We start from the raw sequence: 12,457 nt of genomic DNA, 5'->3' as shown, positions 1-12,457 counted from the left end.
TCAGTTATCAATAGTTATCAATAATTTCTCAATAACTACAGACAACAAATAATTACCGTTTTAATTAATAAATGAATTAAGTTATATTATTTATAGCCAATTAAGGCTATCATGTTCATGCATTTCAATGTATAAGGTCACTGTAGGTGTCAGCTTTTACAAACTGTGGATATATAAACTTAAAGCATTTATTTTTCTTTAAATGCATGTTTCTGGGCGCACACCTGTTCACATTTGGATAGGTATGAAATCTCCCCATAAAAAAGTAATGGACATTACCTTTTACCTTATTTGAACTTTAAAATGTGTTACCTAATATAGCATTGTTGGCCCTATGGGCCTGTGTAAGATCTATGCAAATTTTACCAAACGTCATGCTCACAATCACTGTTTTAACAGCTTGTGTGTATGCATGTGTGTTTTTCAATATTTTGTCCACAGAAACAGTGCTGCAACCAGGACTACTCTAATGGAGACAGAGATTAGACCAGAGCAGGTAGCTGAGTATTTTTCTAAAACATTATGTGATTGTACTCCAATCATTTCCAAACAATAGAATAAAAGAGAACGCAATTCAACTGTGTTTTTTTACCTTGTCATTCCGCTCACAAAGGAATTTGAGTCTCTGGGCTCTCTTGTGCATAAAGACTCCATCCAGATGACCTGTCTCCACAGAGCGGATCTCTATGGCTTTCTCACCCCAGCCCATAATCTGATTAGAATGGATATAGGCTGGACAAGAGAAAACACAAGAGAAGCTTAAGCGACACTGGGAAAAAATATATTTAAAAAAATACCAATAAACACATTTTATCATATCATTCAGTTCACAACTGAATGACACATAAATATAACATTAGAACATTTCATAACCCAGAGCATCTAAATGCACATTGTAGAATCCAGATTCACTAGCAGTATCCTAAACAGTAGTAGCGGTAAATGTGTAATGCCCCCAGTTGCCATACGAGGGCAGTAAAATACAAGAAATTAAGTGGTATTTTCTATTGAAACAGTGTTCATACATACATACATACATACATACATACATGTACACATTTATTTACCTGTGTCTTAAACCCTCACTTTTCCTTTTACATTTACTATTAATCATCTAATCTTAATCCCCCCTCCTTCTTTCTTGTTCCTGCTGAGCAGCTCTGGAAGCCTTCCAGTGATGGCTGATGTTGTAAACTGATTTTTGAATGCAATTAAACCTTAAATGAACCCCGATGTGCTCAGTTCTCAGAGAACTCACAAGACTTTTGATCTGCATTGCAACACACACATACACAGCCACTGAAATGGGTAGCAGCACATGTCACTGCAGTTATTTCAACCTCTTAACTTCAAATTTGGTGATTTTTAATGAACGTCTTTGAACTTGGTGTTTGGTGGTTTGCTTGGTGTTTCTCTATCATGTTTTTTTAAAGACTCCAGTGTTGATAAAAGTCAATTCAAATCAACTAAACATACAAATAAATACACATGTGGGTGGGACATACCAACAGAGGTAGGCATCTCTCCCCACTGTAGCACCACATCCTTGGTGATTCGACCGTAGGTGTTGACGTAGACGCCCTCGTCCTCGTAACACAGCAGCATCTCCATTCCATCAGTCTTAGGAAGCACCACGATGGCATGGGGTGTCACCTGGCTCTGGATCTATTACAGATACAAACACGCAAACATTTCAGAGGCTTTAATTAAATCTGTCAAATTGAATCGTAATCTTCATTAGATTAAAATATTACAGAGGTTCCATCGTGGGCGTTTAATGCAACAGAATTTGGCTGGCTCTCTGGCATTATTTTTGGACCAGCCTGCATTCTGTAATCCTCTAAAGAGCAAGTCTGTGGACATTGACAAGGCTGTCAAATATCAAGAGCATGTGTGTATCAAAAGGTTCAGACTTTGGCTTGTTGTCTGAGGAGCCTTGTTCTGTTTAATAAGTGAGTTGAACTATGGCGCGTTTCTCTGACCTTAATTAACAGAAATGGCATCAGAAGAGTTGGGAACACAAACATAGCTTGAATCTGTGCACTTCACTTTAAGTGTAGCCCAGAGACCAACCCCATTATTTGTGCCAGCAGGCTACACTGAGGCGTGACTCAAAACTGCACTTCAGGAGCACAACAAGGGATCATATCAGTAAAACAAGTGAGTGAAAAGGTAATGAAAAAACTTATCTTAACCCACGGGAAACTGCATTTACACAAGGACTCCCTTCTGCTTACTCTTGACCACATTAAGAAAGCAATTTACACATCGTATCAGATATGAAAATGGCAGCACTTTAATCGAACAAAACCACTCTGAGTACATCATACTGTGGTGTTGTTGGTTGGTGAGAGTGCAGTTTGACGAATATTGTCAAGTGTGTGATAAACATCTGACGGCAATGCATTGAATGGAATTGCAATTTAAATTAAAGTAATACTAATTATTCTGATAAATATGTGGAATTAGGCTTTAATTCTGCAGTTTTGTGTCGTGGCTCCAGCATGACCAAACATCTCGCAGTATACGTCTTTTCAGGACCTTGTGATGTCTCCTGTGGGTAAGATGAATTTATTCATGCAAACCGATTTCTAGCTAAATTGACCATTAATCTCTACTCTAATGAACGGTACTGCACAGTACTTCTGTGCATCCACTATGGGGTTTCACTAAAGATCTATTGATCTAGTCTAAAGGGTGGATGGCAGGATGTCACCTTCATCTGTTTGGCACACTGGAAGAGAAGTTGGCAGGGAAGGAAAAAGAGAGAGGAAGCATGGATTAAAGGCAAAAATCGTGAAAGACAATCACCTCAAGGGCTCAATTTGCCGACACAGGCTACAATTGCATGTCTTCGCTTCTGCCTTCAGCGGGTTTATGTTTACTGAAATAGTGCCACTAAATCAAGGGTTTGGCTGAACTGTGTTTGAACTTGATTTGAGTAAAAGCATGTGATTAGTGAAGCCACCATGGAACAAACTAATCTGCATGTAAGTACCAAAACTGATTTGCATTCAAGCACGCAAATGAACAACTACTGATGGTGTAGCTAGCTTCCAGGAGTGATTGAGAGGCTAGAATTTAAATTATAACTGACTGCATGCTGGAAAAAAGAAGTATGCTAAAAGAATACGCTGACTTCTTGACAACAACGCTCTTCGGATGACCTTTGTTGCAATACGGACTGCTTCATCATGTTTTGTAATAAGAGTACTTCAGTCATTTGAGCTACGTTCTGTGTAATTAACGTAGATAGTCCAGGCCCAATGCATCATATTTAGCAAACTAAAGAAAGTATCTGACAAAAGGGAAAAGCACCCATCAATCTTTTAATTGCACGACAGTAAATCAATCAAAGAGGTAAGATGTCATTGTATTCCTAGAGGCCAATTCTCAGGAGACATGAGTCACTGCTAACCTTGGCACAGGAGGAGAACAGCAGGTAACAGAGAAGGAGAAAATCCAGTTATCCCTCTCCTTATATCATGTTTGTTGTTCTTCATTCACATTCATTAGAGGTGAGACAGCTTCAATCTGAAAACATGTTTTACAAAAGATGCACAGGCCTTACATGTGAGGGGATGTAGATGTCGTAAGGGTTTCCCGAGTCCACGTCGATGACATGGAAGCCCACACTGGAGCCATAGATGACCTTTAACCTCTGACCTTCCTCCACCGTCAGGTCAACCAGCTGGGGACGGTGCTGCAAGTCAGTGAATGACTGAAAGAGAGGGAGAAAGAAACCGACAGGGGAAGGAGAAGAAAAGCAGGAAGAGAAGGGGGGGGGGGCAAAGACGTTCAGGGATGGAGGGTAATGATAGAATAAAGGGAGTAGAGCGGGGCAAGGAGTGAGAAGTCAGAGGGAAACAAACAAAGAAATTATCGATCCAGTCGGTGAAAATTTTATGCTGTATGCTGAAAAAGATGCCGGGCCTGTCGTCATACAATATACAGTATGTTTTTCCATACCTTGAACGCCATGAACTTGTGGTACGGTTTGGGAGCCCAGGCATAGATTTCCACAGAGTTCTTCAGCGCAATCACCAGGAACTTAATCCTCTCATATTTTACTGGAAACATGACAAAGACAAATTTAGGACCACATTTATCATAAACCCTGTTGCCTCCTGTTACGAGGAGGCTTTGTGCCCTTTCTCACCTCCCTTACTGGTCTAAGTCTGGTCTAAGGCATGTTAAGAACAACATCAAAGGCAAAAGCAAGAAAAAGCCCTTGGGTTAGTATAACCAGAGTGCAATTCTAGTTTAATAAAAATGAAAATAATAAAGGTATAAAGGCATATATGGGACTGCACAGCAACTTCCCTTAACAGCATGAATCAATCTAATTAGCACCAAATCCGAGTCACAATTAAAAGATACCAACTGAAAGATCCAAAGACGCTTTATTCTGACATTTAACAGCCGACTGTATAATATTTTACCAATATATGTTTTGCTTGATATAACATGCATGTCGCCTCCTCCTGATGACATTTTCCCAGCTGGTTAGGGATTTAAGAAAACAACCTGTGAGCCCAAAACCTGCATATCTAATCCCATTTGTTCCTATTTGTTCCTACACTTCAGCTCACTCTGGAACAACAGGCCAAGTCAGAACGAAGCTTAAATATCACACTCTGCACATGTGATCCAAATTAATTTATTAATTAATAAGATAAACACACATGTATATTAATATATATATATACACACACACACACACACACACACACACACACATATAGGTCCTTACCAACTTTATAATGCACGCAGCCCTCCAGCTCCCCAACTGTAATCCAACCCTGCTTCTTTTCTACTTCCGGGTCGTTGTGTAATATTCTGTTCCTCAGCCAAGACAAGTAGTAGACACGCAACTTATTCTTTTTCCCTGAGAGGGGAGGGACAGAGGGAGGAGGAGAAATTACATCAAATTTACTAGAATGAAGCGATAAAATCCCCATATATTTTGGAAACCTACTTGGCTGTATACAGCACACAATGGTGGATTGCTTGGCCATTGTGACTGACCCAGATGACTCAAAGAATTATACTTTGAGAGGAATGGAGGAAGCCAATCTTTTGTATTTGTCTATTTTGCTTTCATCACTACTCTTGCAATGATTTACTAAACACATGATGATACACATAATATTTATTCTTATCTATTCTTGTGTCTTACTTTCTACATTTCAAGCTTATTTGAATTTGAGAGAATAAAACACATACTGTTGATGTGTACTTATCAAAGGCATAACGTCAGGACCTTCCTTAATAGGGAACAACTGAGATGTACATGCATATTACAAGAGGTATGTGAGCTGCAATCTGTGTTCAGATACACAGGAGAAGGGTGTGGGAGGTGTGTATGAGCATTCACTGGCATGTGTGCATACTGTGCAAGTGTGTCTGTGTTAGACCTACCAGATATGGTGACTAGCACATTGAGGCCCTCCAACACATCCATCTGCAGGAAGCGCCGTCTGGTGATCAGGTTATAGACTTTTCCTTGTCCACTTCGGTCAAGCAGCATAAGACCGTTCTCTGTCCCCACCAGCAGGTTCACACCTAAACACACACACACCCACAAGAGTCAGAGACACAGAAAGATACACAAAAATTCTGGACAGTTAAAATGTTCTTGTTTTGTAAGGAAGATGAAGGATGTTCCCTCTTACCCCAGAGCGCAGCACACAGGATCTCAGAGTTGAAGCGTTTCTTGTATTTGCGGATCTCTGGTGTGTCACTGTGGGGTCTGATGTTGGTCGGGTTGACGTTGACCACAGAGATCTTTCTGGCTTCGTTTAGTCTGGCCTGCTCCTGCCTCAGCAGCTCATTAGCAAACATGGCTGGGATACCATAGAAGAAAAAAGAGATGGACAAACAGCCATAAGTGATTTGATTTTTTTTTTGACAGCAGGCCTTACAGGTGCAAAACTAAACAGCAAAGTTGTCTGTCTCGCTAATTACGCCCTTCATTGAACAATTCACAAATACACTGCCTGTTGTTAAAACATTTTTAAGGTTAGCTTACCTGCTGCTGAGTTCTCATCGTCGTCTTCACTTGGGGAGGTTTGATAGACACGTGGATCAACAAATGGGGTGAAGGACGCTTCGGACCCGCCCACGCCAAACTGTAAGACAGACAGACAGTGAGTCTTTAATTAGCAGCAGTCTACATGGCCTGAATTTATACCAAGAACCTTTTGACAGACATCAAAATATATTGTGCAATTATGTGAGAAATTCAGACTTTTATCTGACACGTGCTGGATTTGTTTAATTGCAGTCGCGAGACATCAAATATGAAAAGTCATTTTAATAACTTTATGATATTAACTTTTTTTAATATCATTTTAAGACTTATTGCATTAATTTAACTTGTTTTATTTACAGCACTATATCCAGGAATGAGTGTGTGAGTGTGTGTGTGTGTGTGTGTGTCTGACCTCAGCCATGTCGCCCAGTTCCTGCAGGGCTGTGGTGGGTGTGGCTGAGGGAGAGTTGCTCTGCTGCACCAGGTCAGGGAGGTTACCATGGTTACTGTGATTCCCGAACCCATTACTCTCAGTGTGACCACCTCTCCTCCTCTCCTCTGCCTGAGACACAGAAAAAAAGTTGAGAGTTGAGAAACAAAGGAAAGAGGAGATATGATGTGTGAAAGAATATGAACAGTATTTTCCCTATTGTGTGTGTGTGTGTGTGTATGTGCGTGTGTGTGTCCATTCATCACCTCTCTCATCACTAGAGTACCGTCCTTGGAGCTTTTATAGGCATCTCCCAAAGAGCCCTCTGTCAGCCCTCCATACGACTCACTGCTGCTCTGTACTGCTGGCCTGCAACACACACACACACACACACCCAAAAACACACACACACAGACCCGATTATTTACAAAGCAATTCGGCCAAAACTATACTGACAGGCTCCTGGCATGGCGCATATTCCAAAGACATGCATATCTTAACACAAATGGATACTGACAAGTCTAGCTTGAAAAAACACAGAGATGGGGAAAAACAAAAACAGAAGGGACAACTTACATGATGCGTGGGATGTCGCTAACAGCAACAGTCCCATCATGCCCCACCGTCTCCCCGTCCTCATCGCTGCTATCTGAGTCTTCACTAGAGGACGAGTAGTCTGTCACCTAGATTATTATTGGAACGCAAGAAGTAGAGACAAAATAAAGAGAATTGGTCAGAAACCCTCTGAGAAGCAACACTGTGATAAGACAAGGTACTTTTATTCAAATCTGTTTGAGTCTAATGTCTAATGTTTTTCCGTGGAATTCTTCAAATTAAAGGTGCCCTGTTTGACCACAAGCAGCACTACAGAGGAATGTTTTCACCAGTGGGTCCTTGTTTAGTTTGTATCGGGCACATGCATGCACACGTGCACGCGGGCAACGCAATGCACATTCTTGCCGCTGGTTTTACGCTATTCTGCTGGTCAGCAGTGTATGTGGTAATGCGCCAACAAAGGCAAGGAAGAAGACCGTAAGTTAGCAAACATGGATGTAAAGAAGATCTGTCATCTCACTCTTTCCCCTTCTAACGAAGACTATAATAAAAATAAATATAGCCATCTATTCATAATAATCAATATTATAAATACCTTGACTGGAGGTCTGCTGCCCTCCTCTACCCTCAATTCTCTGAGCTCCTTAGCCAGTGCACTTAGGTCCTATAAGGAGGAAGAGAAGAGGAGAGGAGAAGGAGACCAAATCAGTTAGTTCATCAATTTGTTATCATCAGTCTCAGAACCTGAGGAGTGAGAGACCAAATCACATACAAGGACGAGGGGAGCAGAGCGGGGCAGAGAGTAGGACAAACCATCAGCATCATGACAAGAAAACAACTGATTTGTTGTCACATAAACGTCTGGGCCTGTAAACGGAGGTGTCCTGGAACAAGAGTGCTTATGTGAGACCACGTTTTCTGCTTAGTCACACTAAAAATTTTATTTTGTGGCACAAGAAGTGATCACAGATCAGCACTTTTATTCGCTCACGAGCAATATACTAACTTTGTGAAGATGGGTCATAAGAAGAGAGAAAGACAGATAATCAGGCTTGATGTACTACTGGAGTGCAGCATCAATCTGTACCCCCTCTACCAATCACCCCCATGCCAAGTGGCCCATGGTTCTTCCCCTCCCTTCCCTCCCCATTCAACCCAGCCGATGGATCAGACCAAATCATGCAGACGGGGTGGGGGTGGGGTGGGGGGGCCGTCATACACGGTGGGCTTACCAGCTCCTCCTGACCAGTAACCGTGACAATAGAGAAACAGGAAAAGAGACTGTTCAGGTGCTTGGCAGTTCAAGTTACACACACCCGCGCACACACACTCATAACACATACATGCATACACACACACACACCCACACAAGCACGCGTCCACATACACTCTCTCAGGTATGTGTGTAGAAGCACACATGCACCGCCATTGCCATCACACCCTGATATTAGGAAGGTAAAAGACACAAATGTCATCTTCTTGTGAAACCAACTAACTCCACCATGCCAGGGGAAAAAAGAGGAGCTCTGAAGATCGAGGCAAAAGTAAGCCGGGATAAAAGAAAGGGGACTCAAGTGTCACTAACCTCATCTATGGCTTTCTTATAGCTCTGAAGAATGAAAGGCAAAGAAAGAAGGAAAGAAAGAAAGAACCAGATGAATAGCAGAAAAAAGGAGAAGAGGCCTGTAGAAGATTCCCAGAGAGGAGACTGCTGCGATAGAAAGTGTATGTGTGTATTTGTGTCGTGCGACTCACTGCAGGTCTGCTGGGTCTGGCTGATTCACGGCCCTCTTCCTGTTTGGCCTTTGCCTCCTGATTGGCTCCTGGAGGGGATCCTTCCTGCTTAGTTTGACCTGTTCAGAAAAAGCAAGTAATTACACATTTGACCGACACACACAAATACGCTTTATCAAAAAAATGTTAATGTAAAAAAATGACAGATATAATTTTAAACATTTTATTTAAAATTCAAATTCATTACATTGTGAAAACATTTTTGCTTGCCACACATTGCCATTTCATATTTCATATTTTTTAAGCTATTTTTCTTACCTATCTTGATACTATCTAACTCATGTTGTACATTTCTGCCATATCTACTGTCAACCCCATTGCAAAATGGTAATAACATCCAACAAACCTGAAGGAAAAACCGATCCTACCATACTTCAACCTCTCTCTCTGCCATGTGTTTGTCAAGGGGAGATCCATGCATATCTTAGATATCCCTCTGGCCTGTTGTTTGACACATCCCTGTACGCCTCTCTCTATCACCCTCTCTCATTTCCTCTCTTCTATCTCTTCGGAGGCTGAGAGTAACAGGGCACATCAGACAGGTTGATCAGAGCAGAACTGCGACTGACAATGTCCCGCTGATAGCCTCTGAAACTCGCTGAAGCCCTGTGAGTGTGCGTGGACGTTTGTGTGCTTCTGTGTCCGCATTTGCATGTATACAAGAGCAAGTACATGCACCAGTTTTTAATTGTTTGCATGCAAGCGTGTCTGTGTATTTGCCAGTGTGTGCATGTCAGTTTTTATTTCAGTGTGTGTGCATATGTTTTTGTGGCTTTTAGAGTTTCTGTCCGACTTTTTGTACCTCTCCTCTCAGCTGAGCCTCCCTGAGATGAAGGGGAGGAGGAGGATGACGAGTTGGAGGAAGTTCTTTGCAGCATGGCATCCAGAGAGAGCTCTGAGCGCCGCAGGTCTGGATTACTGAAACAGGAGGAAAACATTTTCACTCATTTGTAAGTTATGTAAAATTATACAACATATGATGTATGCACTGTAGAATTGCCATGTTTTTATATACTTTAGATAATCTTAGGCAACTCCTGCAGTGTAAAAACGGCATCAATGCAGTATGATGGAATTTCTGCAATCAATAGCTTCGGCTCAACAATGTTAACTTTTAATCTAATTTAACAGGTACAGCAGTCTTTGTAAAAGTATATACCACAGCATGTTTTGTAATGGCATTTTACAGTGTTTCAAGATATGCAATAAAAATGGAAGGAATCTATCTAAAAGTCACTTAAGAATAAAACCAGAGAATTATTACAGGTAATTAAAAAACAGTCTGCATAAATGTGTTAAGAAGGGGTTTAAAGGATGATCTAGACTATAAAGGTTGACTTCAGATGTTTAGTTTAGACTTCAGAGGTGGACAGTGTGCTAATATGAGCTTTACCTGGCCCGTATGAGCTGGGAACCTGTGCGAGGGCCCAGACCCACTCCTCCATTAGGGGAATTCTTCCTGACCAAGGCTGGGGAGATGGAAGTGGTCCTCTGTGGGACCTGGACACACACAAACACAAACACACACACACACAGACAGAAGGTCTTGTAAAGCTTGTCTTTTAATTCCCTAACAAGGAGTTCAGAGCTTGTATCCAGAATGTTTTTTTGATTATTATATCATTAATACAACGTATTGTATAACATCGAATTAAAGAAAAAAGGTCTGGTACATTAAACTGTGGGCGGTGATGCTCTAAATACCATGTTTGTACTTGTATAAAAGTGAACAGATTAAGCCCAGCAGCTCTTTTCAAGTTTTGCAAAAGCTGGTTAAACCATGCAAAAACTGTTTTGCTGTCCTTTCAACATCAGTTCAGTTGCCTCACTTGACTGGAGACAGTCAGCACAGCCTGTAAAGCCACACATCAACCACTTTGTAATCAAACAAATGAGAAAGACTAAGCGTACTCATATCAGCTTTGAAATATTGAAAAATTAGACATCAAACAACATATGAACAGTGTTGCTCAGATCTAATATAATACCACGTTTCATCCAATAAGTAGAACAAATTTAAATCAAACATTTCTGTCTCTCTGACCTTGGGTGGGATGTCCTCCTCTCTCAGCCATGCGGTCCTGTCGCGATCCCTGTCTCTGTCTCGTTCCCGATCCCGTTCCTCCCTGCCTGTGATGCGCAGCGGGGGTCCGGGGGTGTCAGAAGTGGGGTCTGAGTTCTGTCGGGGCATCTCGGGCCTGGGGGAGCCCACGCTGACGCCCTCACTCAGAGCTGAGCCGGTCTGGTCCTGCAGAGACTGAGAGCCAGACATGGAGCTGGAGTGTGTCTTCACTGGAACCAGGTGAGCAATCTGTGGGAGGGGGACAGAGAAAGACAGAGGGAGAGATGAGGGGAAGTTGGGTGAATGGGGTGAGTTTGGTGGTGTATAGGTTAGGAGGGGAGAGAAAATGAGCAAAGATGGAAAGGGAGAAGGTAGGAAGAATTGATGGAAAAAGTATAGAGAGAGCCAGTCGGCAGGGTGAAAGAGGAAAGGATGATATAAACAGTTAAAGATCCAAATGTAGTGGGAAAGAATGAGGGAAAAGGAGGAAAGAAATAAAGTACAAAGTGATGGAGGAGAAATGAACAGAGTGAAAAAAGAAGGTAGGGAGAGGAAAGGAGGCAGAGATAGAATAGAGAAAGAAAGTACGAGGCATAATGAAAAGGTGAAAATGAAAATTTGTAGGGAAAGACAATATATGGCAGAATATGGATTGAGATGAAGAGAAATACAGATAGAAAAGAGAAAGTCAGTAAGGAGGGAGATAGAGAAATGGAAGAGAGAAAGAGATTGACTGATATGGAGGCATAAACTTATAAACAAGGAGTGAAGAGGTTTGTGATTATTTGTTTGAACATACTGGTCTCTAGGGAACACACCTAACATTCACATGCCTCCTTTTGCACACAAGTACACACACACACACACACACACACACCTGTGGTTCGATGGATCGGTGGATGGGTGGGGTGCGGGCGGGCTGCATGCCCCCGCTGCTGAAGGACTCGGAGCGGGGAGGGAGGGAGGGGTCGGAGATGCGGTTGGACACTTTGTGCTGCAACGCTGGGGAGCTCTGTCTGTTCAGCTTAGATCGGTCCTCCACCTGGGACGGGTCACATACCACTGTCACTCACAGCCCAGCACACAGCACAACCAGTCACCACACTTGACCCACCGCGGGTATCGCTACCCCCTCATGCACCCCTACAAGCCACCAGACAATCTGAATATCGCTCAGCGCTGTGGGACAGTGCGGGTGATGTTTTCTCACTTCACACGCAATTATTTCTGTTTCGTTTTCATGACTCGTTTTCATGACTCGATGACCCTGTTTTTCGTAATTGCCCTTTATGTGTAATCACACAGTTGAATCAAAGCCAGACTTCCACAGAAACCCTCGAGGGAATTAATAAAATCTAAATAAAAGAATCAAGAAACAGCTTCCAATGTGCCACACATTGTTTTGGCTGTAGATTGGTTTCCCTTCGTTTCCCTCATCTACTTGTCTATGCGTGTCTCCATGTCCCACATGCAGTTGAGGAGTAAGAGCGTCTGATGGCTGTGGGGAAAGGTCAAGAATTATCCCTAATCTTCTTTAGCAGACACCACATTCAAACCAAAATCATGGATTTCACTACATGCG

At 42.2% G+C, this 12,457-nt stretch overlaps 1 protein-coding gene across 1 annotated transcript in view; it reads right to left on the bottom strand.

The window, feature by feature from the left end:
• LOC139297262 (TRAF2 and NCK-interacting protein kinase-like) overlaps positions 1-12,457 on the bottom strand; it is a 56,652-nt gene that overhangs the window by 1,924 nt on the left and 42,271 nt on the right. The window contains exons 15-33 of the mRNA XM_070919849.1: positions 11,753-11,917; positions 10,858-11,124; positions 10,207-10,313; positions 9,616-9,731; positions 8,775-8,872; positions 8,605-8,628; positions 8,252-8,260; positions 7,615-7,683; positions 7,041-7,147; positions 6,731-6,833; positions 6,447-6,596; positions 6,032-6,131; positions 5,676-5,846; positions 5,422-5,565; positions 4,754-4,888; positions 3,970-4,070; positions 3,572-3,721; positions 1,506-1,665; positions 593-732 (exon numbers count right to left, since the gene is read on the bottom strand). Coding sequence (XP_070775950.1) covers positions 593-732; positions 1,506-1,665; positions 3,572-3,721; positions 3,970-4,070; positions 4,754-4,888; positions 5,422-5,565; positions 5,676-5,846; positions 6,032-6,131; positions 6,447-6,596; positions 6,731-6,833; positions 7,041-7,147; positions 7,615-7,683; positions 8,252-8,260; positions 8,605-8,628; positions 8,775-8,872; positions 9,616-9,731; positions 10,207-10,313; positions 10,858-11,124; positions 11,753-11,917 — 2,316 coding nt within the window. The remainder of the gene's footprint in view (positions 1-592; positions 733-1,505; positions 1,666-3,571; positions 3,722-3,969; positions 4,071-4,753; positions 4,889-5,421; positions 5,566-5,675; positions 5,847-6,031; positions 6,132-6,446; positions 6,597-6,730; positions 6,834-7,040; positions 7,148-7,614; positions 7,684-8,251; positions 8,261-8,604; positions 8,629-8,774; positions 8,873-9,615; positions 9,732-10,206; positions 10,314-10,857; positions 11,125-11,752; positions 11,918-12,457) is intronic.

This window comes from Enoplosus armatus, chromosome 15, assembly GCF_043641665.1.
Source record: "Enoplosus armatus isolate fEnoArm2 chromosome 15, fEnoArm2.hap1, whole genome shotgun sequence".
Classification (NCBI taxonomy): Eukaryota; Metazoa; Chordata; class Actinopteri; order Centrarchiformes; family Enoplosidae; genus Enoplosus; species Enoplosus armatus.
The sequence above is the reverse complement of the archived record's forward strand: the minus strand, read 5'-3'. Positions and strand labels throughout refer to the sequence as shown.